Genomic DNA, 25,748 nt, shown 5'->3' with positions numbered 1-25,748 from the left:
AGTTCAAAACAAACCACGCCATGGCTCCAGGTGGTTCCAAGGGCCAATATTGAAGGTTAGACAGCCCATATTCGGAAGTTTTGGTAACTAATTTAACTTCCGATTATTTCAAAGACAAAATTTGAAAAGTATAAGTTTTTCCAAATTTTGATTTTTGGGCCATCGTACATTCGGAACTTTACAAAAAAATTATCCTCCGAATATTACAAGTTCAAAACAAACCACGCCATGGCTCCAGGTGGTTCCAAGGGCCAATGTTGAAGGTTAGACAGCCCATATTCGGAAGTTTTGGTAACTAATTTAACTTCCGATTATTTCAAAGACAAAATTTGAAAAGTATAAGTTTTTCCAAATTCTGATTTTTGGGCCATCGTACATTCGGAACTTTACAAAAAAATTATCCTCCGAATATTACAAGTACAAAAAAAAACTGTTTCCTGGAACCAAACAACACCATAATCGGAAATAAAGTTGACTCATAACATAACCGAATATTACAATCGGTAGGTTGTTTAACAAAATAATCTACCGATTTCGTATAATCGGCTAGTTTTTATATTAATAATACTCCGATTACATCCATTACATAAAGTTCAAACGGCCTTAACCTTACAATTTCGTCAAAAGCACCTAAATCCATACTCCTAATTGACCATAAAAGTATTAAAACAGATCATAACTTCCAGTGACCATAGAAATTGTCCCTCTTGATTTTGTAGCATCCTTCATGTTCAAATCGTTTCCCGTAGAGGTCCACATACCGGCGATCCGCAAGATTTCTCTGAAATTACGAATGAGTAACAAGTTAGTACTAACTTTTGTTAATGTGAGTTGGATTTACAGAGATACTTACTCGTTTTTCATACGTCCACCAAGGAAAAGCGTTCCTAACAAACCGTTCCTCATCTTCAAGTTTGTCAATCTCCTTATCGAGCGCATTCTTTCTCATCTTAATGTCATTGGATGATCTTCGAATTCGATTACCATCTAAGGCCTCAAATACCATTAAGATATGGTTCCATATCTGCTCTTCGGATTCCGATTTGTGGAGCTTGTGAACACGATCATGAGCAGTTACCACAACCCACGCTCTATAAATAGCACAATCTTCTTCTTCGGCAAAAGCAATATCCATGTTTTTTGTTATGAAAATTAAAACTGAAGAGAGGAAAGAGTTTGGTGCAATTGGGGTGATAGATATGAGTTTCTTCATATAGGTTTACGGTCCAACGGCTCTTTTTGTTTTTCCCAAAAACTCCAACGGCTAATTTGACGAAAGTTGAATGTGGAGAAACCAATAATCGATAAGTATTGTATTTAGCATATCTACCGATTATGGTAGCTTTCAAAATTTGAATTTGGGGCAACTTATAATCGGTAGGTTTTGTAATATATTTAACTCCCGATTAACGCTGCATCCAAAACACGAACCAAGTGGTTATGGCTGGCTGTGTACACTCCCGATTAATGAACACAAATCATTCTAATACTGCACAGACTACAATCGGAAGTCTGGGAAATATTTTGGCTTCTGATTGCAATCGGAGGATAAAAATGTTATCATATCCTCCGAATATATAAGGGTAATTTCACCATTACGAATTACGCGAGATAAGGACTGGCTACATTTTTCCTTTGGGTGACCTTTTTTGTTTTATTGTTGGCCCCTAAATCCTTTAGTGTGGCCCCTAAAAACGCGAGGTTAAATAAAACTCTCACCAAATCCCATATTTGTACTAGTGATTTCTGCATAGGGGGTCATTTTTAAAAAGAACTGTCACATAAGCGGTATTAAGGTAGCAGTTTCTTCATGAAACTGTCATGGTAAAGTCTAATTTACAACAGTTCTGCAAGTCTTCATTTCCCGTTAGGTAGATGGTCAACATGATCACATATAGTAAGAATACATGGAAAATAAAGAGGAATATACATTTATTTAAACAAAATGTTTTTACAGACTCGCTTGTATCAATGCCTTTTACAAAATGCTAATAATACTTAAGTATTTAGCATCACCAACTAACAAACATTAGTATCAAACCAACAATAAAATAAAATCAAACACCGTAAGCTCACACGACAAGACCCCTACAAGATAAAAGGATCCTTCACAAGGAGATACCTACACAGCAAAGTCAATCCCATAGCAATACTTCTTGAACAAGACAGCTAACAAGCCCTTGCAGACAGGCAGGAGTGAGCCTGGTCAGCATACACTTCTTGACCGTATTCTACTCAACTATCTAACTGCATAATCTTCCTACAAAGAACCCAAGTTAACAATCCAACCATGTCAACTACCACTTAGAAAAAATATGTATGAATATAATGGTTATCAACATATGCAGATACTAAGACACACCTTAGCATAATAAACTAGTTGTCCGTACTCATATGATAACCTTCTCTTCACTGACAAATTAGCTTTGATGCTTTCAACAACCAATCCAAGCTGAAATTTTGTACCCAGGAATTGAGGGATAACCAATTCAGTAGCCACCTCAAGCTTTCAAATTTCTGTGGAATGTTTCCACCAATAACTAAATACAGAAGTTTACATCATAGACTTGACCAATGCAAGATAGCTTCAAAAAGATACATGGGGAAGTGCCTCCAAAATGCTCTTATGGAAAGGGCCTACAAAATACCCCAAAAACTCCAACGGCTAATTTGACGAAAGTTGAATGTGGAGAAACCAATAATCGATAAGTATTGTATTTAGCATATCTACCGATTATGGTAGCTTTCAAAATTTGAATTTGGGGCAACTTATAATCGGTAGGTTTTGTAATATATTTAACTCCCGATTAACGCTGCATCCAAAACACGAACCAAGTGGTTATGGCTGGCTGTGTACACTCCCGATTAATGAACACAAATCATTCTAATACTGCACAGACTACAATCGGAAGTCTGGGAAATATTTTGGCTTCTGATTGCAATCGGAGGATAAAAATGTTATCATATCCTCCGAATATATAAGGGTAATTTCACCATTACGAATTACGCGAGATAAGGACTGGCTACATTTTTCCTTTGGGTGACCTTTTTTGTTTTATTGTTGGCCCCTAAATCCTTTAGTGTGGCCCCTAAAAACGCGAGGTTAAATAAAACTCTCACCAAATCCCATATTTGTACTAGTGATTTCTGCATAGGGGGTCATTTTTAAAAAGAACTGTCACATAAGCGGTATTAAGGTAGCAGTTTCTTCATGAAACTGTCATGGTAAAGTCTAATTTACAACAGTTCTGCAAGTCTTCATTTCCCGTTAGGTAGATGGTCAACATGATCACATATAGTAAGAATACATGGAAAATAAAGAGGAATATACATTTATTTAAACAAAATGTTTTTACAGACTCGCTTGTATCAATGCCTTTTACAAAATGCTAATAATACTTAAGTATTTAGCATCACCAACTAACAAACATTAGTATCAAACCAACAATAAAATAAAATCAAACACCGTAAGCTCACACGACAAGACCCCTACAAGATAAAAGGATCCTTCACAAGGAGATACCTACACAGCAAAGTCAATCCCATAGCAATACTTCTTGAACAAGACAGCTAACAAGCCCTTGCAGACAGGCAGGAGTGAGCCTGGTCAGCATACACTTCTTGACCGTATTCTACTCAACTATCTAACTGCATAATCTTCCTACAAAGAACCCAAGTTAACAATCCAACCATGTCAACTACCACTTAGAAAAAATATGTATGAATATAATGGTTATCAACATATGCAGATACTAAGACACACCTTAGCATAATAAACTAGTTGTCCGTACTCATATGATAACCTTCTCTTCACTGACAAATTAGCTTTGATGCTTTCAACAACCAATCCAAGCTGAAATTTTGTACCCAGGAATTGAGGGATAACCAATTCAGTAGCCACCTCAAGCTTTCAAATTTCTGTGGAATGTTTCCACCAATAACTAAATACAGAAGTTTACATCATAGACTTGACCAATGCAAGATAGCTTCAAAAAGATACATGGGGAAGTGCCTCCAAAATGCTCTTATGGAAAGGGCCTACAAAATACCCCCCCCCCCCCCCCCCTGCATATTTCTGAACAATCTCGATCGAACAAAGAATGCAGTTGTCATTGGATAGATAGCGTGAGTGAGAAAATGAACAACTAAACATATAGAACTTCAAGCAACATATATAGAACTTCAAGCAACTTAGTCAACAGATAGAACTTCGACAACTCTTGTCCCATTGATATCTCATTGGTACACAAATTTTCAGAATTAGCATATATTCAGTAACATGAACCCCAATTTTCTGGTTCACCATCTATTGCAGTAACATGAACCCTGACTTTCTGGTTGATCATCAATAACAAAGTGGAACAATTGTATATAGAGGAACCACAATTTCCCACTCCATGTATATGATTTGCTGACTGATGGGTAGATCACGGGATGCTTTGCGCAAAAAGAAGTCAACGACATGGCTCGGGTATATTATCTTAAGTTGTTGACAAATCGGCAAAAGAAATTAATCTACACGAGCAAGCATGAAATAGTAACAACAGTTTTACAAGGCCCACTGAACTAATAGGAAAAAAGAGAGTTGTTTCTGAATTTGTGGAAATATACTCAAAGTAAGCATACCTTTGAAAATTCCTTGCTTTCATGGGGAAAACCCATATCATAGATGGCCCGTCATACCTGGACATACCATTGGAACCCATAAAACTTAGTCACCCAAATAAAAATGTATTGGCTAGAAAGTTTAGCAAAAAAACAATCCTATATATAAGTTCAGAAAATTCCCACTAATCGCGAGGCATTCAACCTTCTTCTGGTGCTGAAAACTGGAGGGGCACTTCACCTTCACATTTATTAAGTCTAGGAGATCATTTTGGATATAATTATTGTTCCGATGCAAACTAATAATTTGATAAGAAACTTCGGTATGAAAATAAAAGAAGACTAAACGTAAAATCAAATATAAATCTACCAAAAGCACGAGAAACTGCATACAATTAAGCAACGATATTTTTAATTACTTTGATTAGAGAATGTAGCTCAGACATTAATAATCCTGAATGCAAATAAGAAAAACCTGTTCCCTCATTTGCAGTGGCTTTTAAGGTTTTGTGCCCCATTAGTGAACCTATCACGCTAACTGGCACGACATATTATAAATCCAACTCCCTGGATCCTCAAGTAACTAGTGAATCACGTAAGCAAGTGAATCAAATATTCACTTGGCACATTCCAAACAAGTCATATGGAAAAACTAGGTTAAGCAAAAAGTTTACAGCTATAATAGATATAAATAAATGGAGCAACAATATATCAAGACTACAAAAACAAGATCGCTAATCACCCAAATCTTCTCTTTGTATTCCTCATGAATAAACCTAGCATGTCGTTTCTCTGCCAGAGTAACTTCTGTCTGTGGAAAAATACACAACAGGTGATCATGTCACAGAACTAAATTCTTAACATCTATAGAAGTAAAAGCTACAATCCTAATTACAGGAAAAGATACGTTATCTTGGAAGAAAACTATGATTTATAATCCCCTAATTCATTATCACTACTGGTCATAGCTACATATTTGCCAGCCTAAGAGGATAAAGAACATTCAGTTTCAGTGTATCGTATATTTCACTCTGAATAAAATTCACTCCCAGCAAATGAAATAACAGGTACGGCCTATAAGTTCACCTGTTTCAGTTCTCTTTAACCCAGTTGAATTATCAGGAAACCTAATTCAACACTAAGGAAAACCATTTGTTCATCAGTTCATTTGCACTACCACAATAATGAATTAAATGAAACGTATACTTTCAGCCATTCTACATCACAATAAGCATCTTAAAACTTCTGCCAAGCCTTCACAAACTGCAAAGCTAAGTATGAAATGATATGGTTGACTTCTGCACCATCTCAAATATAAGCACATGCATACTGGGTGTTCAAACAAGCAATTCAACTTATGAAATTTTCAGGCTTAATAGATGATTATCTACTAGCACTTGCAAAACTAATTGGAAAATTAATTTAACAAAAAGCAATATTGCAGCAGAAAAATTCTATAAAAATGAGATTTCGTGTTAAAAATGTATATGCGGCAGTCTTACCCACATATATGGTAGCATTAATTTAACAAATATGAATTCAAAATAATAAGAAATGAGAGATAATCACCATACAAGGTTGATGGAGAGGAAATCCAAGATCCAAGAACATGGAAAACGATCACCAAAGACTTTCTTCATCTGTGGTTGCACAGTCCAATAACTAATATCTTTTTCCTCCTCAAGTTCCTTGAATACAAGAATACAACAATAAAACAAGCCACACTCCACACCAGCTAGAACCAAAACACTAGTCCAGAAACATGAAACCACTAATTTGTTTACCAACAAACTTTAATTCCAATTTCACTTATCATTAACCGAATCAAACACTATAGAAATTTGAACCAAGAAAAACTTACAAAATTAGCTTAAGGCATCAAGTACAAAGGTCCCACGCCGGGTGATTGACAAGCTTGAAATCCTACAAAATCAATCAAAAGCAAAATGAATAAATAATGTTTCTGTTCAAAACTATTCATACAAGTCTACGAGCTTTATTAATGAATTTCAAAGCTCGAGTGCGATCACCAACCTTCAATGCAGCTTCCCCAATTTTAAAACATTTCACAGGCTCATCTTTGTTTCCATCCATCACTTAAACAAAATCTTGATACTCTAGGAATCGAATTACAATATCTAAATTTACAAACCGATTCAGTTTACAAACCCTAGCAGAACTAGGGATTGTCAGTAAAATTCATAAAAATCTTATACCTAACGAATCGACGTTGAATCGATGCCATATATATATATAACGAATCGAAAAATTAAAATCGAAAATTGGGCTTGCAGAAGAATTGAGTTTGGAGTTTGGAGTTTCTTGAATCTGAGAATTTCCGAATTGAGAATCCTTTCTTGAATTGAGTTTGGAGTTTCTTGAATCTGAGAATTTATAGGGTTTCATTTTTTTTTCTTCTTCTTCGAAGGGTTTTCTCATTCTGAGATTCCTATCCGGATTTGTTTTTAAGCAAAGGGGAAATTACTGAAAAATGAAAATGAGAGGCGATGGTAAAGGTAATGGTACTGAGAGGCGAAGGTTGCTATGGTAGTGAGAAGTTGTAGTTAAGCTTCCTCTTTTGGGGTTTCGAGTAAAATGAGAGGCGAAGATTGCGAGAGACCCACTAATAGAAGTTACAAAACAGACCCACCACACTAGATAATGGCTACTGGCTAGTTAGGGACTCAAACCGACAACATCCTGTGTTTGGGAATGCTTTATGGTATGACAGCAGTTTTGGATCAGAACTGTCACTATAAATGGAAGTGTGACGTTAACCATAGAACTGTTATCTATATGATTGCACTTCGGTAACAGTTTTTGTATTGAACAGTTGCAGTAGCTTGAGAATCGTAACAGTTTATAACTGTTATCGTACATCATTGTACAATAACATATTTCTGAAAAAACTGTCACTGCATAATTATTTAGTAACAGTTTAAAAACTGTCACCATTGTTCAATACTATTGGTATGAGTTTTGGTAAGAAACTGTTACCTATACCTAGGAGGAATATCTTTTGTAACAGTTAAATCGCGTGAACTGTCACCAAAGCCTATACTTGTACTAGTGTAATTTTGAAGCCCGTCAAAAAAAGGGTTATTTATATAATTCCCACATTTCCGAAATTGCCAGTGTCCGCCATTAGGAAGGAAGGAGAAAGAATAAAACAATTTCAATTGTTTAAATACACGTTTCAATACACCAAGACATAAAGATCACCTGATGGTCTTCAGGGCCAATTTTTTGTTCAATACTGGCATATAGTAGGTGTTGATGTTTCTTGTTTAATTCGCTCTTTTTTTGCGACTGGGTTTATGCAACCTGAACTTAATAAGACTTTTCTAACTTTAATTCCTAAGTTAGATAATCCGTGTTGTGCAAGTCAGTTTAGGCCTATTAGTTTGTGTAACTTTTTTCATAAGTTAATAACTAAAATTTTAGCTTCTAGGCTTGCTCCTCTTCTTAACTGTATTATCTCTTCGTCGCAGTCTGCTTTTGTTAAAAACAGGTCTATCTTTGATTCTGTATTGATAACTAATGAATTGTTTCACTCTTTCAAGCGCAAGAAAGGCAAATCAGGTTGGTTTGCTTTAAAACTTGATTTTGAGAAGGCTTATGATAGGATAAGCTGGGATTTTTTGAGTCTTGCTCTCGAAGCTTTTAATTTTCACCCTGTCTGCATCAAATGGATAATATCTTGTGTTTCTTCTTCTTCTTTTCAAATTCTTGTTAATGATTATCCCTCTACCTCTTTTCTAGCTTCTAGAGGGCTTCGACAGGGTGATCCCTTGTCCCCCTATTTGTTTATTATTTGCTTAGAATTCCTTTATTTGCTCTTAGACAAGGCTATCACTAATAAATCTTTAGTTGGTTTTTAAAGCCTGCAGGGGGGCTCCGTTGATTACTCATAGTTTCTACGCTGATGATAGTATCATTTTCTTGAAGGCAACACATTCTAATTTTTTTAATCTTTCATCTCTTTTGGATCTCTTTTGTTCTTGGTCTGGTGAAAAAATAAATTTTCAAAAATCTAGTCTTTTTTTTTTTTCTAATGTTCTTCCTAGTGATGCAAGAAATCTAGCTAGCTTGTTGAATGTTAAGGTTTCTGTCAATCCAGGTAAGTATTTCGGTACTCCTAGTTTGTGGACTAAGACCAATATCCAAACTTTTAAATGCTTATTTGACAGAATTGCTCAAAGATACTCTGGTTGGAAAAAGAGATCTTTAAATTTAGCAGGTCGCAATACTTTGATAAAAGCCTCAGTAGATCCGATAGCTAACCATCTGATGTCTACCCTTAGACTTCATGTAGGTGTGACTAAGGCAATAGATAAAATGAGAAGAGACTTTTTCTGGGAAGATTTTAATGGACATCGTAGGATTCACTCTATTGCTTGGAAAATTCTTTGTCAACCTATTCTTTCTGGTGGGTTAGTGCTCAGAGAGGTTTCTGCGGCTTTTACCTTGCTTTTCTGACTAAAATGGCTTGGAGAATCTATTCTAATATAGACTCTCCTTTGTACAACTTAGTTCATGCTAAGTACTGCAAGTCTGATTCTTTTTGGTATTGTTCTTCTTCTCCTAGAGTTTCCTATTTTTGGTCAAGCATTTTGAAGGGTAGGGACATTCTTAGAGACTGTATAAGGTGGCAAATAGTAATGGTTTGTCAGTTAACTTTTGGCATGATGTTTGGGTCCAAAATTTACCTTTGTCTTCGTTTTTGAGTTCAGACTCGCAGTTTGATTCTTCCTTGAAAGTTTTTGATCTCATTAACCATTCTACTGGTCAATGGAATCTTTCTTGTGTGGCTGGTATTTTACCTTCTTACATTTTGAATCTCATAAATCCTATTCCAGTTTTATCTTGTTCAACTGTTTCTGATACACTGGTTTGACCTTTATCAAAATCTGGTTTGCCTACGGTTAAATCAGTTTATAATCATCTGGTTTCTAATGTGGCTTTAAAAAACAATGCCTGGAGAAAACTTTGGCACACAAAGTGCTCTCAAAAGGTAAAACTTTTTATCTGGCTTATTTCCCACAGAAAACTTCTACTTAGAGCACACCTATCAAACATTGGTTTATTAATAAACCCAGAATGCCCCTTATGTCATTTGTAGGATGAGACGTTGAATCATCTGTTTGTTTTTTTCCCTGTGACTGCACATGTTTGGATGAAAATTCAATATTCTTGGAATATATCCTTACCCTTTATGAATATCTCTCTATCTGGTTTGTTGCATACTTGTTCATTCCTTGGTATTTCTGATACTTTGCCTTGGTTTAATTTTTATCCTTATATTCTTTGGAATATTTGGATTGCTAGAAATAAGCTTGTTTTCCAGCATATTCCTTACGATGTTAACACTGTTTTGCGTTTTGCTTACACTCAAGCTATGGAATATTGGAATCTTGTTGAACATCCAAAGACCATTACTGACAATCACAAGAATGTTGTTTGTTTAAGATGGAAGTTCCCTCCTTTCCCCTATTACAAACTCAACTGTGATGGGGCTTCAACTTTTTATTCCTTTTTTGAAGGTTCAGGTGGTGTAATTCGAGACTGTTCAGGGTCTTTTAAGGTGGCTTTTGCTCATCATCTCTTCTCCAATTATTCAACTGTTGTTGAGCTTTGGGATGTTCGTGACGGCCTTCTTCTTGCTCTCAAGCTGCACATCGCTTATCTTATTGTTGATAGTGACTCGTCTTCTACAATCGACTTTTGCAACTCACAGTCCACCCCGCCGTGGTATCTGAAAGGCATTCTTTTTGATATTCATAGTATAACTAAGTCCTTTCAGAATGTAATTTTTGTTCATAACCTTCGCGAGACTAATATAGTTGTGGATGCCTTGTCCAATAAGGTTGTTAATCCTTTAGTTTTTGATGAGTGGATCGATCAACCACCTACTGATATTTTGTTTGAGCTGTATAATGATCTATCGGGGATGGCTTTGCCCCGTCTTGTCAAAGACGTTTAGTTGTTATATAAAGCTTGTTGCTTACAAAAAAAAAGACATAAAGATCGAAAGAAAAGTAAATTATCAAAATACAAGTCTAAATCCACACGGGACAAAAACATAAAAATTAAAACCGGCAATAATGTGACTTTTGGTGGGACGAAAGGAGCACTTGCAAAAGCAAGTTTTTTTTACGACACAAGAAGAAGAAGTGGGAATTAAGTGTTTGACCCTCTCCTCACTCTTTCTTACTCTTATGGCTTTGGGTTTAAAGCCCATTTAAAAAAAATAACCAACTTTATTGAAATGACCCTTAAAAAAGAAGGAGGGTCATATGAATAAAGATGTTAAACTCTATTCTTGAAGGGTATAATTGACAAATCAATTTCAATATAACATATCTCACAAACCATACGTAGGAATTTGACAAATCTTATACATTTAGAAAGGTTTTTGAAAGACCAATCCAACGAGCATAAATACAAATATCAAATTATTCGTATTTTTAGAACTTTTTATTCCTTAAATTTTTATTTTTTTTTCTTATTTTTTAGTGTGTAGATATTATCCACATAATTTTTTAAAAGTACAACTATTGTTCATAGTATCTTTTTTAGTGTGTAGATATTATTCACGACTTATTTTAGTGTGCAGTTATTATCCACAGTGTTTTTCTAGTGTGCAGATATTATCCACAATGTTAATTAACCTTTCATAATTATTTATGTTATAGTATGTATATTAAATAAGTTTAGAAAACCGTTTTTTAAAGATGCACAAACACATTAATATGAAGTTGTGTAGAAAATATCCACGACTATAATCTGTGCAGGTAATATTCACAATTGTTTCAGGGTCATGAGAATAATTTGCATAATTATTGAGAAATTTGTTGATTAGTCCAGAAACCCGCGACCCGTTTAATCTATGGTCCATGCATAAAAAACATTTAATTGGAGGTCCAAAAATGTTTTAGTCTTGCAAAAAGACCCGCCTTCCCTTTTTATTGTACGTGCAGAAATTAGAGAAATAACTTTTATCTTTCCAGGAAGCCTTAAATACCTCTCATTTTATTTTATCTTCTTCTTCTTTTCTTCGTAATATCGAAATGATCTTCGTAATCAATCTTCAACAAAATAAACGAGAAAACCCCTAGATTCGATGAAAGCATTACAAAATTCAATTGAAACCATCACAACATCAACTGAAAAACCAGATCTAAACCAAAAAAAATGGTGAAATCAAAGAAGTAAATCGTACAAGAAGAAGTAACGGGGGAACATAGTAAATTTCGGGCACGATTTTCAGTTTCTGTTCTTGGAATTTGATTGAAGATTTATAAACAGGTAATTTGTTGATTTGGTAGATGTGTTCTGACTTGATTTGATTTTGCAGGATTTTTTAGGGTTTATTGCAATTGTTATGGTTTATGGATTATTAAGAGTGAAACTGAATTTATTACAATGAATTTTGTCGGGTGGTATTTGATTTTAGGGTTCATTTTTGCTGGTTGTAGTGACATAATCCTATTTTTGTATTGTGTTTTTACTTCTATTTTTGTTGATTTTTGATACCAATTTCCTTATGTAATCCTACAGTACATATCAGTGTGTACTGCTAAAAACCCTTGATATGTACTGTTTATCCCTTCTACTGCAGATTATATTTCTTACAGTACATATTCATATGTAGTGCATGTATGTTGTGATGATCCCACAGTACATATCAGTATGTACCGCTAAAAACCATAGGTTGTGGATGATCCTACAGTACATGTTGATATGTATTGTACGTATGTTGTGTATGATCCAACATAAGTATCACTATGTACTGTTAAGAACCCTACTGTATGTATGATATGTACCGTTGAAAGTAATTTGTTCCCAAATTACTACATATCAACATGTAAAGATGGATATATATGATGGATACAAGTTGCTTATGTTACATCAATATGTACTAGGTAAACGCCTTTTATGCTTGGTATGTACTAGCTAACCCCTAGTACATATCGATGGAAAATTTCATTTTCTGATGTTTGAATACTAACAATACACATTGACAGTATGTTTGTTAAGGGTCTTTTCTCTCTTATCAATAAGTGAGGCATCGTAATGTATTATAACTGAACCAGCGGGTGGGTAATCAAAAAACATTTTCCAAATTCTTATCAATATATATGTATTGTTAAATCCCAGTACATACCAATATGTACAGTGCATTTTGAACTATATTTGTGTTGCTTTACTTTGCATAAAGAAGGTATTTTTGATATGTACTGATGGAAAAACTGTCTTACAATACATATTCATCAGTACATACTGATGTGTACCTGGAAACTCAGATTGCATATGTACTAGCCTTCTAGGTACATATCAATATGTACTACTAACTTGCAAAAGGAAAAAACAAAAAATGTTCTTGTGATTTGTTACTTAGGTCCAGTAATATTTTGGGTTCTTGTCGGTAAATAATCTTTCAGTATGTTTTGCAGTTATTTCCCATCACAAGATTCATCAAGAAGAGTTAGGTTCTGCATTGCTCGCAAGAGGAGTGATGATGAAGATGCAAAAGAAGAGCTCTACTCACTTGTAATTGTAGCAAATCTTTTTGCAGAAGGTCTCAAAGATTTGGGCACTATAGTCATTGAAGAAGCTGATGATTAGAGTTAATGTTATCTTTTCTAAGTAGACTGAAAGAAAGTTTGATTATTATCAAGATTTTAGTTTTTTCAGATTGTATTTTTTCTTCTATTTGATTTGTTTTAAGAAAATAACATCCTTTAGGATAAAAATACACTTCTTTTTCATCCATTATGTCAACAATAATGTTCGCAGTCATAATATCCAGCAGAGAAACTGTATTTGTCAAGTAAGATAAAGCCTGTTTTGTATAAAATACACTTCATTAGTGTCTACCAGGGATAGAAACAATAATATAAATAAATATAATACTCTCAAGAATGCTGACAAAATCAGTACAACGAAAATCTTGTATGGTGAAAGATATCATCGCTTTAGAGATGCGATAATATGGTAGCTATTAATTGGGTTTGTTTACAAAGATATCATCCCTTTAGAGATGCGAGAATCATCTCTATACAACCATTTTTTATTGATTTTCTTGTCATATACTTTTTCGCAACTGTATATTTTCTATAATCTTGCAGTTCATATTGACATGTATCGTATGAAACCCTAGTACATATCAATATGTACTGACTATCAGACTCTTTAAGATGATGAGATGAATCCTGCAGTCTCTGGCCCATCCTTAGTAACCGCAAGTCTGCTAACTTCAATGACTTTATTTAGATTCCTGAACCTAAAAGAAATGATTCCTTAAAATCCTGAATACTGATCGCCGAACATGAAAAGAAATTTTCTTGACCAATTGTTTCCCCAATTTTTCTGAACACATGGGAAGAAAACATACATGTTATATTGCTTAACCCAAAAGAGATGAATAGACTATCAAGAAGAGGTTAGTCATCCACATCAATGTTTCTAAAAATCAGATTAACCGAACTGCAAAAGGTTGGTTTGCTGCTGAGTCGAGGACTTAAACATTAAGTGAAACCCCAGTACATATCAATATCTACTGAGTGAAATCCTAGTACATATTGATACGTACTGAGTGAAACCCAATGCAAGGAAATGACGAAACGCTTTTCAGCTCACGATAAACACAAGTCATAATATTTCATACACATGTTCTTATGAAAGTACATTAAAAAGACACTATACATATACACATGTACTGAAGAAAAACTAGTTTACGTTTCTCTTTCTTTCACAACCTAGAATTAATATTAGAAGCACAATGAAAAATCAAATGCATTTAGAATAAAATACATATTTGCGTGTCTCCTAAAAATTTGCACCGTATAATGAGAGAGGATTTTTTATTATTAAGAAAGAGGAATACAATTGTACCTGATCAAAAGGAATAGAATCTAGTGCAATGAGATGTTAACAAGCTCGCCCATTGAGAATACAGGTCCAACTCCATCATAAAATCAAGATCCACAAGTCCAGACGCATTTAACCCTAGAGTTTATGTCGATATGTATGAGGTGAAACAGTAATACATATCAGTATGTACTGGGTATCCAAATCTTCATGTTCCTCTAGTTTCTCTCACAAACTTGATGCCCGCCAGTCCGCTAACTTTAATAACTTGTCAGCGGCATCTCCAGGGAACACAACTGCAACTGTTGTTTTTTTTTTAAATTTGAGATTTCTCAGACTCCACCATAGTTTGTTTTATTTCATCCAACTCCTGTTGTAGAACTGTCAACTGCCAAAGACGCAAACAAAACTATCGAGTAAAGACTTAACCATTAATGACTTAAACAACCTATACCGTTGAGTAACCAATAGGATCTTGAAAAGATACCACTAAAATTCGTGTTTACGAGGGGGCAGCGCCCCATATACCATTGACCTCCGTTAAAAAGTTTTAATCATCTACACTAAAGAAATGGGGAAAAAAAGTTGAAATTCAAAATGAAAAATTATAATACATATACAAAATGTACTAAATTTTTTTAGAAGATATGTAATGTGTAAAACCTAGTAAATACTGATATGTACCAAGTAAATACTAATAGATATTGATATATACTCTAAATAACAGTTATGATTAGTTCCATATACATGTTAACACTATCAAAATTGGAGATGAATACATGAACTCCATTCAAATACAATACATAAGTAGGTAGAACTAATATTAGAAGCGCAATGAACAATCAAATGCATTTAGACCAAAGATATATGGGCATGTATCTTAGAGATTTGCACCTCTAATGAGAAGAGATTCGCATAGTTCAAAATAGATCATTCTAAAACCACTAATCAACTGAGTTTCCATAAAGGTTCATAGCTACTGTAGGGTATAATAATTGAATGAATATGGAGCATACAAATACACCACATATATAACAAATAGAGTCAATGAGTATGGTGCATTCAATTAATATCTTATAGTCAATTCATTTACACATTTCAAAATGAAAAACCACAGTACATATACATATGTACCAAAAGAAAATAATAATTGAATAGATAATGTTATGTACGGTGTAAAAATCTACCATTTAGAACAGAAAGGTTACATTTAGGTTACCCTTATCATAACGTCGGATCATGGAAAGTTCAAATAGCCCCTCCCAGATGAGCTAAATCCGAATTTATATAAAAAAGATCGATGATTACTTACCTAAATCCGAGCAACTTGTTCTTGTCCAGTCAAGTTTCACTAAATATCTTTTCATCCGCCTCAATTTGGTCTACATTCGGCTAACGAAATTTGATCATATTCATATCTCGTAAGTTCCTTTTGGTACTACAATTTGGTCTTAGAAATGAAACAAATAAAACTAACGTTGGTACATAAAGCACATACATAGATTACGCCAATAGATAAGGTTAGAATTATGTAGATAGTGTTCATTAATGTACTACCAAGACCCAACTCCTTGTATCTGTAAAATTCTTACCATGAGTACGTGGTCATATCTCTAGTTTTTTCCTTTAAATTGATGTTCAGGGGCTAAAAACACCACCTTTTCCTTGTGTTGACACCTTCTCTAGCATTGTCTTCCTTTCAGGAAACTTCTTTGCTTAACATTTTATCCTTTGCCACCACTATCACCCATTCCCGCCGTCTAAACTGTAACACATAGGATAAGTATGCAAATGCAAAATCAGTACATAAACATATGTAATGCGAAAGCACTACGGGCAAATATGTACTGTGAAAAATCAGTACATGCAAACATGAATTCATTTTTTTTTGAAGATAATATCAAATGGATTTTGAACACATATCAACAAGTGCAATCCAATAAATCAAAAACGTTTAAGCTAATCACCATAAAAAAAAAATCCGAAAACGCGCCAAAAATCAAATCGATCCGTATAATCTAGTCGATTCTCAAGTAAAAGTTCAAAATTGACCACATCTAAATCAAAATTAAACATGAAGCTCATACCTAATATAATCTGAATTGATCAAATCAGGAAAAACAAGCTGATAGTGGTGGCAAAGGATATAATCTATCACTTACCAAAGAAGAATCAAAAGATGATATTTGAAAACCCTAAAAAATATTTTTCCCTTTTGAACAACAACTAAAAGATGTTTAAAATCAAAATTAGAAGAATTATAATAAGACTTAGCTTTTCAAACAGCAAGAATGGTCCATCATCGAGTGTTATTTTGTGATTCTGTAAAACCTCATCTGCATGAATAGTAGAGCTTTGATGTCGAATAGAAACTGAAGAAAATGAAATGCGTGGTTACTTAGAATGATAATGATATACGTAAGGGTATTTTGGGAATTGATAAGAAGTACATGATAAGTTGTGCACGTGTGCTGGATTATTGAGTAAAGAATCTGATCCAAAAACATGTTTTTGGACCAGCGGATAATTTTATTCTGGTGATGGACTACACAATAACGTGTTCTGGACATATAGGATTAACCAGTAATTCCTAGATAATTATTTCTATGACCTTAGGGCCAAGAGTGTAAGACCCATGTTTTCTAGGGTCATAAGGATAAGGGCAAATTAACAAAGTGTCCAGCTTCCTACCATATATTTAATAAACCGGCCAAAAAATTTAAATCTTTTATAAAGTGGCCTTTCTGTTAGATATAACACCTGGTCCCACCAAAATGGTCCACCAAGCTGACTTAGTCAATCATGGGGCTTAAAATTACCACTACATCCTCACCCTTATGTTATCGATTCTTCTTTTCATTCATTTCTTCTTGTTTATGTTTGTCTCTCGCTGTCTCTCAATTCTTCTCTTTGAACTCAAGTGATTGATGAAAAATAGAAGTGATCTCACAAGCAGTCAATACCGAAGATGTAATTATTAGTGAAGAAGAAGAAGAATGGTTTATTAGTGATATTTGACAATTTTGAAGTTTTTAGGGTTTTGCTGGATGCAGCAGCGAAGCTGAAGTACAAATCGAAGATGAAGTTGAAATCGGGGATGAAGAAATCAAAATCCAGGTAAGAATTTTAGAACCCACACGTTAATTAACTTAGTCTTTAATGAAAACACATGTTTGGATGGTGAAATCAATTGATTTCGATTGTTTGAATTCTAAGGTTTGGGGCTCTTTCCTTTTTTTTTTTTTAATCAATTGACTTGATTTGCAGTTGTGATTGAATCATCGATGTAGAGAAGAACAAAGAGGAACAAATACTGATTGATTTGAATTATCTGAACTCAAGAAGAGAAAAGTGCAGGATCGTGTTCGAATATAAGAAGAAGCTGTGAATGTTGATTTCCATGGGTTTTTGATGAACTAGGAAGTTAGGGTTTGTCGAGATGATGTGAAATGGAATATATATAAGACATGAAAGAAATTGGGGAGATTGACAAAAATCAGGGTTTGAAGTGCAGTTCAAGTAGTTGTTGAGTATCTGTGACAGATTTGAAGCAATGGGTTTGTTCTTGAATTCAAATTGACAAGTATTAAGAGATTTTGATGTTCTGCTGCTTTAGTTTATGATGAGCAGGTGTTGGTAGTCACTGGCAAGGATGTAAAATGGATAGTTGTTAACCAAGCAATAACCAGGTTATGAAAAGTTGCTTGAGTTGAGCTCAAGTTGTGAGTAGTTTTGAGCTGAGATGATAACTCATGTGGTGTTGTTGTTTTTTAGAAAGGAAGAAGAGTTGTTGTGGTTGATTGGCTAAGAAGATGATGTTGCTGCTGAAATGAAATCGCAGGTGCAGTTGCAATTGGTGGTTGTTACAGGGAGAAAATGAGAAGTGGCTGCATATGTTGGCTCATGTTGTGATCATGAAGTTGTTGCAGGGGTTCTAAGTTCAACAAAATGCAAGGATTAATGGGTTTGATTTGTTTCTCTTGTTCATTACAGGAAGATGAAACTGAGATGACATTAGTGTTATAACTAGGTTCGATGTCAGTTAAGATGATAAGGAGAGTAAGAGGATGGCTTTGTTTGAATGAGTCTTGGCTGAAGAGAAATCAAGTAGTTCTGGTGGTGTTGGAATTGTAGTATACGAGTTTGTGGTGCTATTGAAGGTTGATGTGGTTTTAGTGGAGCTTATAGGTGTCGGTGTAGCTGAAATGAAATTGCAATGGGTTGCAGGTCCAAGATAACAAAACAATGTGTTGTTGTGCTGCAGAGAAGATACAGAAATAACTTAGATGTATGCTAGGACTGTGCACGGGTGAAGAGTATAATGGCTTGAATATGGCTCAGGCGAGTTGACTCACCAATCCAGACTGACTCACCAAGGGTTAAACTGTCTTTTACTAAGGAGGTTAACTGACACGCGTGTATTTAACGACTGTTAACAGTTTTTTGAAAAAAACGGATGGAAAAGGTCAATCTCGGCCACTTTATATAAACATTCAAAAAAACGGCCATTTTGTGAAATACATTACAAAAACATGACCACTTTATTAAAAAGCCCTAAGGATAATTAACCCGAAGAAGAACGACTTCACAAACTTTGCTGACTTCTGAACACATCAAAATTTCCTGTTCTGTACATCTCCATACCTAATCTTACGTGGACCCCACATAAATATTCTCTTATCAACAGTGGTTGTGGGTCCCACATTCTCTTTCCAAAGCGAGCGAAAACTCTTTTCTTCCACGGAGGGAGAGAGAGTCTTTATTATTGTTCACTTGTTTTGGACTCTGATATGGAATTCGGAATAACACAATAACAAAAAAGAGAGAGGGGCGAATATCTTAAATTTTTTTGGGTGCGTTTGCAGCCTTTATTGAAAACCCTAGACGATTTTGAAGGTTAAATCAAGGTTCAAATCTACGAGTTTCGTTCATTTTAGGTAAGAATTCGTTATCCCCACTCTTTTCTTTTTAGATTAGAAAATAATATTGTATTTTTTTTGTTGTGAAGAAGAGTATCTTATTCATTTTCATACATGATGTTGGATTGAAATCTCAATTATTCATATTGAATTGTGTTTGGATGAATACTGTATTAGAATTCGAAATTTCAAATGGGGGTTCGGTTATTCAATTGAGTATCATGCTAGTGTATGTATTTTTCTTAGTGGATTCTGATTTGTTGTTGTGTTTTACTTTATGCGTATCATAAGAGGATTCTTTTTCCTTTCTTTTTAGATTTTGATATTGTTCTGGTTTGATGGTATACAGCTTTTGAAACCCCCCCTTTGTGTATCAGGGTGAGGGGGAAATGAAAATTCTGAGTTCAATTCAGGTTTAGTTTTATTGTATTGATGGTCTGGGTGCTAGATTTTGATAGCTTAACAGAATTTAGGACGTGGAACTATGTTTATGAAGTATTGAGAAACAACATGCACATATTGAATGAAAGTTACCCTTATAATGATGTTAGGGTAGATGAATGACGGGTTCTTAATACGGTCACGTTAGGTGGAATGGGTGTGCATGTTTAGATCCAAGGTCAGAGTGGCACCTTTAGCTTTTGGCAAACTAGACTGTTTGGATTTTGTCACGAGAGAGTAGATATGTTGGTGAGAGTAGATATGTTGGTTTTATTGGATGATGAAGGTTATTGATTGATGGATATGGGAACGCTGAAATACATGGATAAAGATAGGAAGGAAGTAAGGAAGAAAGTAAATAGGGCCCTATACAGAGTGGAAGGGTCAAACAGGAATCATGTACTGTCATAAGATAGTTGGAAAATCTTCATTCATTGGCACTGTTAGGGTTCAAGAACCTTAGGTGGACCACCTGAATCTATACTGTGTCCCACGTGTTGCTTTTTTTTTTAATACCTATCGGTAAGAATCCATGAATCAGTTTTCTAAGCAGAGAGCGTTCATCAAATCCAAGTAAGGAAATTGAAAGGAAAATGGGAATGAACAAGAAATGCATCGTAGTCAAGAAGAAGTATGACAGCATCAGATTTGGTGAAGTCTTCAGATAAGGTGAATACTTCAGGCCGATATCTTCTTATTGCGACTTCTTAGGTAATAATGAGCCTAATCGTCATTGAAGAAGACAGTAGCTTAACATTTTCTTACTATCACGTCATGCAATTCTGTTGCTTTCCGTTCTGACATATTTGAGTCATAGCGAGATTCTGACTTTTTTAGTGTGATTAACCTCATTCTTGGTACTAAATTCATGTTTCTCAGTAATAGCACCTTGTTGCGAATCTTCTTACATCTGACTTTCCTATGTTCATGTTTTGTAATCAGTCAAAATTTTCCATGCTAGGAATATTTTCATTGGGGATATCTTATTGATGTGTTATATTGATGTATTTTATTCCAGATCCAAGACCAGTTGATCCATTTGTGATACCCACCTCGAGACTTAATGTTCACTATGGTTGCCAATCGAAAATTTTAGGGTACTCAACGAGCTTCTAAAAGTGAATTAAAGCTCACAAGTTGCAAGGACTTTTTTTTTTTTTTACTTTATGTGACTGTTTAGCTATATGGAAAAGGATGGAGGCACGCCCTGTTTTATCCATCCATCGATCAGGTGCAAAACAACTAACTAGTGGTGTAGTGTCCGTGCCTATGTCATCGTCCTTCCCAGTACTTCCCATCCCCCTTGAAGATAAGTATCCGAACTTGCCGGAGTGTCAACAGGTCTCATCGGCAAGAGAACTGTTACCGTATCCCATGGCCATGTCACATGCAAGTTCATTCCCCTCCAGCAGCGAGGTCGCTGGACATATTTTTTCATCAGCTTCAGGCTTCTCTTCGGATTATCATTTTTCCAGTCTATCACCCCATGAAAGGAATTCGAGAAACGCTCCATTCGTTTCACAGTCATCAAATTATGGATCATCTTTGCCATTAAATCAACCTTTTCCTTCTGGAGTACTTAAATCCACAGCATCCAGTCAGTATATAAAAGATAGTAGTGATGTTTCCTGGTGTGCAGATCCTATGGAGGGTTTTCTTGATTTTCCTGAGAATATCCCGATACAGAACAGTCAAATGGAAAGCAGTAGTGTGGGTGGTATAGGAACAGAGGACCACAACAAACCAAGTGAATGGCAGGATTGGGCAGACCAATTAATAACTGGTGATGACGCTTTGGCTCCAAATTGGAGTGAGCTTCTTGTAGACACCGGTGTCCTTGATCCTGAACAGAAGGTTGGATCATTTTTATTTATAGGCGATTGAATTTTTTAATTCATGCCGTTGTCTCATCATTTTAAGCAATCACTAACTTATGTTTATATGCAACTCTCTATTTGTGTCTAGTCAGCGTATCAAGTCCAGCAACCATCTTCAAATTTCTCGGTGCACCAATCGCAAAGTCATCAACAGCTTCCTGTTAATTCTGGAGATCTATGTGGTGTCTCTAGCCCCTCATCCAACGGTTCTGCGAGCAAGCCACGCATGCGGTGGACACCTGAACTTCATGAACGTTTTGTAGAAGCGGTGAATCAACTTGGTGGCAGTGAAAGTGGGTAGCCCTTTATGCCTTTATCTACTAATTGGTCGTTGTTTGGCTAGAGGAATCATTTTTTTTCTTCTTCTAGTACTTAATAGTGATATATGACCTACAGGAGCTACTCCCAAGGGTGTGCTGAAGCTCATGAAAGTTGAAGGCTTAACCATTTACCATGTGAAAAGCCACCTGCAGGTTTGTTTTTGCTTTATCATTAGATAAATATGTATCTGTGAGTGGATTTATAACTCTTTGACTCTTTCTTTTTAAATTGCAGAAGTACAGAACAGCACGGTATAGACCAGACTCGTCAGAAGGTACTTAATATTTATCTCAATATCATCTTCTCTGTAGAGTTTTTTGTGTGTGTGGGCATCTGTTTGGTTCTTTTCTGTTCTTTTCTCCTTTGTAGTTTGTACTTTTTGCTCTCTTCGAAGGTTATTCTTGACTTGTCAGTCTTTCGATCATTATTCTTAAATCTTAAAATTGTCAAAGCTTGTTATTATCATACACCTTGATATTATAAACCTCAACACACATTGTTTTTGTGTTTTATGTCTGTCTTTTGATCGTTATTCATAAACCTTAATATTGTCTAAACTTGTTAATACACCTTGATATTATGAACCTCAACAGAAATTGTTTTTGTGTTTTATGTCTGTCTTTTGTTTTATCTTTATGGAGGCCGTTGTCAAATTCATATGCACCAGTAATTTGTATTTTACTTGTATATTAATCCCAAAGTCATGTAAATCTTTAGGCCACGATCTAAAGAAGTTTTTAAGTTCCTCCACAAGCCCTACTTTTTTTTTTTCCTTTGGGCTAATGTATGAACCTATATATATTCATGGATATGGTTAGAGATGTTAATGTGTCCTTTGGTCTCGTAATTGTTTTCCTCATTTTGTTTAGGAAATTCGGAGAGAAAGATGTCCACGATTGAAGAAATGTCATCTCTAGACCTGAAAACGTAAGTTGGATATTTTATTTTTATTAGCTGAGAAGTTTCTAAAATTTAATATTTTCCTACATGCTGTCTCGCTACTTCTGAATGACAGACTCATTTTAGCACCAAAGATCCAAAACATAGAGTATCTGATTTTGGAACTAAATCTGTCAAACATATTAATTTCTTGCATGTGTTCCTCTTTAATGATGGAAAGTCGACAGGGTGATTACTCTTGTTATGTGTTAAGGAACCGATCATGCTTAGTAAAAGGACTCTTCGTCATACCAAAATGATGTATTTATGCCACTCCATTCCATGCAATTAAGCATTTCTATAACATGACCTAGACCATGGCATTTTACTATTAAGGGATGTTTAAATTCCCAGATAGTTGATAATCATTCTAATTTACTAGAAAAACTTTTGCTACAAAAAAGCGGGTCACGTATTGGGAGTCTGTGATGGGTATGATTATGTTCTTTCGATGTCCATCGTGGTATTAGTGAAGAAATGACAGGTAGAGGATGGTGGGTGTAAAGATGGTGAAGAAGTCATGTTTTGATGTCGGTGGTGTAGCACATGGATTGAAGCTAGTGGGAGTGGTGTTGCTCTGGTGATAGTTATGACTCACGTTTTTGGGTGGTAATGATGGTGTGTTTGGACTAATAGCCTCGTAGAGACGCTGTTGGTGTGTTCTGGGTAATGACAGCAATGTGGGGGTGGCAGACTGTTATGGTTGTGGATTCAATCATTGTAGAAGGATAGTTTAAATGGCTTGGATTAAGGATTTTTTTTGTTTGTTTGTTTCTTTGGATATTGGAAGTGTTTCTCCAACTTGATTGTCAAAAGCAATATCATTTGAGTTAGCCAACTCACTTTCGACTCCTTTGAAGTAAAATTATTAACGTCTGTTCGGATTCATGGGTTAGCTATGGTCGTAACTTGGCTTGTCTAGTATGCTGTTTCGCTATTCGTTCAGCGGAAATGTTCACCTTTGTAACCATTATTGATGTTGGCATTTCTGTGAAGCAGCTGCATGAAAAAACATACATTTTACCATAATAATTTTGATAAGTTACTCGATGAATGATCTCAAACTTTTTATGCAGATTTTACCAGTATCTCTTTGGAACCTTTAGAATTTGGACTAACTGTCTCTGATGTGCATAACAGGGGTATTGAGATTACCGAGGCACTGCGGTTGCAAATGGAAGTTCAAAAGAGGCTGCATGAGCAACTCGAGGTATGGATTCTAGATCCTTATGAGTGGTGTCAGAATTGCATTCTACATGTGTCCTCTTACTAGCTAATGTGTGGACTAAGTTCGTGGCCACTATTCAGTTGAGTTGTTTGGACGAGTAAATGCATTGGCTATTGGGCTTGTTATCTTTCATTGTATCTTGAATTTTAGTCATAGTGCTTAGGATTGGCTGAAAGGCCCCAAAAAGGTTAGTAGCTAATCTTTATGACAACAATGGGAGGGTGGTAGTATGTGTTAGTACCAAACTTTTTTGGTGACTCAGGTCCGGTGAAGGTAACTTAGACTTGATCAGGTCAGTTAGGAAGTTGGCTGGGTCTTCTATAGGGGGTCTGAGCGAAAGAGTTGTCAGAGGTCTGAACTGAAGGACCTTGTGAATGGATGTTGAAACCAAAAATCAGGCATCCATTTGGGAATCTCCATCACATACAAGTTGAATTTGGTGATGTACCCTGAAAATTTGTCCTACCACTTCAGCATTTTAATATTTACATTATTTAACCTTTTTCTTTCAGTAATATCTGGCCCACGATGCTCGTGTCTGTTCGTTGCTAACTCTGGAGCAATTATCTTTTCTATTTTCGTCTTTTAAATTATAGGACGTATTATTGCAGATTCAAAGAAATCTACAGTTGAGAATAGAAGAACAAGGGAGGTATCTTCAAATGATGTTTGAGAAGCAATGCAAGTCAGGTACTGAAAAGCTCAAAGCTTCTTCATCAAATCTCGACGACCGATCTGCTCTGTCATTGGATCAGGTTCAGAACTCTCCTTCCAAAGATGCTGCTGAAAAATCCGACGTGCCAGATCTGATGAGAATACAGGATCTGAGTGACTAGTTTGGTAAGAAAAAGTAAAATATCTTATTTTGATAGGGATGCTGATTGATACAAGGTGTATTGGAGTTTAGATGTTCTCACTCTTTGTCTCTGTCTTTTCTCTCTCTGATTTGGTGGATGACTTGCCGTCTCTTTCATGTTAACCAATAAAGTTCGGACTTCCTGCTTTATGTTCATTTGATTTGTGGGTGAGATATAGCTTTAGGAACTGGTCATGGAAGACGGATACTTCTGTATATGTTCCCCAACTATGAAGAGAGCAAGTATTTTACTGTGTAAGATAATTTATAAGCTTTTTCAGTTAGAATGGATATGATTTAACTTAGAAACCTTCGTATGAAATTACGCATGACTAGCTTGATTGGGTCTGGATTGTCTCTCAAATTCCTGTTCCTGTCTTCTCTCCCTTTCATATTCTGTTGATTGTATAGTTTTGCTTCTTTAATTTACCATTGTATCCAACCGAAAAAAATGATGGAATTGGAAGTTCAGAACTGTTGTTTGTACGAAGATTATCCTAAAGTTGGACACAAGAATAAATTAGTAATGGATAAAGAAGGTAAACAAATCCTTTCAAATTGTACATTATGTCCATTGTTTCAAGTTTATTGTAAATCATCATGCCACTGAGTTTACATCTTGGTCTAGTTTGATGCACTTGAACAAATAAGCAATTATTAGCATTTGGATTAGCTCATTCGAGCGAGAG

At 35.3% G+C, this 25,748-nt stretch overlaps 2 protein-coding genes and 2 long non-coding RNA genes across 7 annotated transcripts; 2 read left to right on the top strand and 2 right to left on the bottom strand.

Moving 5' to 3' along the window:
* Positions 1-1,910: 1,910 nt before the first annotated feature.
* LOC113319593 lies at positions 1,911-2,640 on the bottom strand. The gene is made up of 2 exons (XR_003345674.1): positions 2,363-2,640; positions 1,911-2,260 (listed from the first exon to the last, which is right to left on the bottom strand). It is a non-coding gene; the product is annotated as an uncharacterized LOC113319593 (long non-coding RNA).
* A 671-nt stretch (positions 2,641-3,311) lies between these two features.
* LOC113318443 lies at positions 3,312-7,212 on the bottom strand. 2 transcript variants are annotated; one of them, XR_003344543.1, is made up of 4 exons: positions 6,640-7,212; positions 6,467-6,528; positions 3,764-6,293; positions 3,312-3,661 (listed from the first exon to the last, which is right to left on the bottom strand). It is a non-coding gene; the product is annotated as an uncharacterized LOC113318443 (long non-coding RNA). The 2 variants fall into 2 exon arrangements; XR_003344542.1 differs by having other exon boundaries at positions 3,764-6,528.
* A 2,366-nt stretch (positions 7,213-9,578) lies between these two features.
* LOC113316223 lies at positions 9,579-13,233 on the top strand. Its single transcript, XM_026564442.1, has 3 exons — positions 9,579-9,619; positions 9,934-10,536; positions 13,062-13,233. Exons 1-3 carry the CDS (start codon positions 9,579-9,581, stop codon positions 13,231-13,233), a joined length of 816 nt encoding a protein of 271 aa, XP_026420227.1.
* Positions 13,234-19,237: 6,004 nt separating this feature from the next.
* Positions 19,238-25,407, top strand: LOC113317992 (protein PHOSPHATE STARVATION RESPONSE 1-like). Of its 3 annotated transcripts, none has more exons than XM_026566119.1 (9): positions 19,238-19,415; positions 20,857-20,935; positions 21,019-21,692; positions 21,804-22,008; positions 22,112-22,188; positions 22,271-22,310; positions 22,906-22,963; positions 24,116-24,185; positions 24,815-25,082. In XM_026566119.1, exons 3-9 carry the CDS (start codon positions 21,033-21,035, stop codon positions 25,037-25,039), a joined length of 1,335 nt encoding a protein of 444 aa, XP_026421904.1. In that variant the 5' UTR covers positions 19,238-19,415; positions 20,857-20,935; positions 21,019-21,032; the 3' UTR covers positions 25,040-25,082. The 3 variants fall into 3 exon arrangements, with proteins under 3 accessions (XP_026421904.1, XP_026421905.1, XP_026421903.1); XM_026566120.1 differs by adding an exon at positions 20,380-20,507 and having other exon boundaries at positions 20,857-21,692; XM_026566118.1 differs by having other exon boundaries at positions 19,240-19,415; positions 20,857-21,692; positions 24,815-25,407.
* Positions 25,408-25,748: the final 341 nt, after the last annotated feature.

The sequence above is a fragment of the Papaver somniferum genome, chromosome 10, assembly GCF_003573695.1.
Source record: "Papaver somniferum cultivar HN1 chromosome 10, ASM357369v1, whole genome shotgun sequence".
Taxonomy (NCBI): Eukaryota; Viridiplantae; Streptophyta; class Magnoliopsida; order Ranunculales; family Papaveraceae; genus Papaver; species Papaver somniferum.
This window is presented reverse-complemented; position numbering and strand designations above follow the sequence as displayed.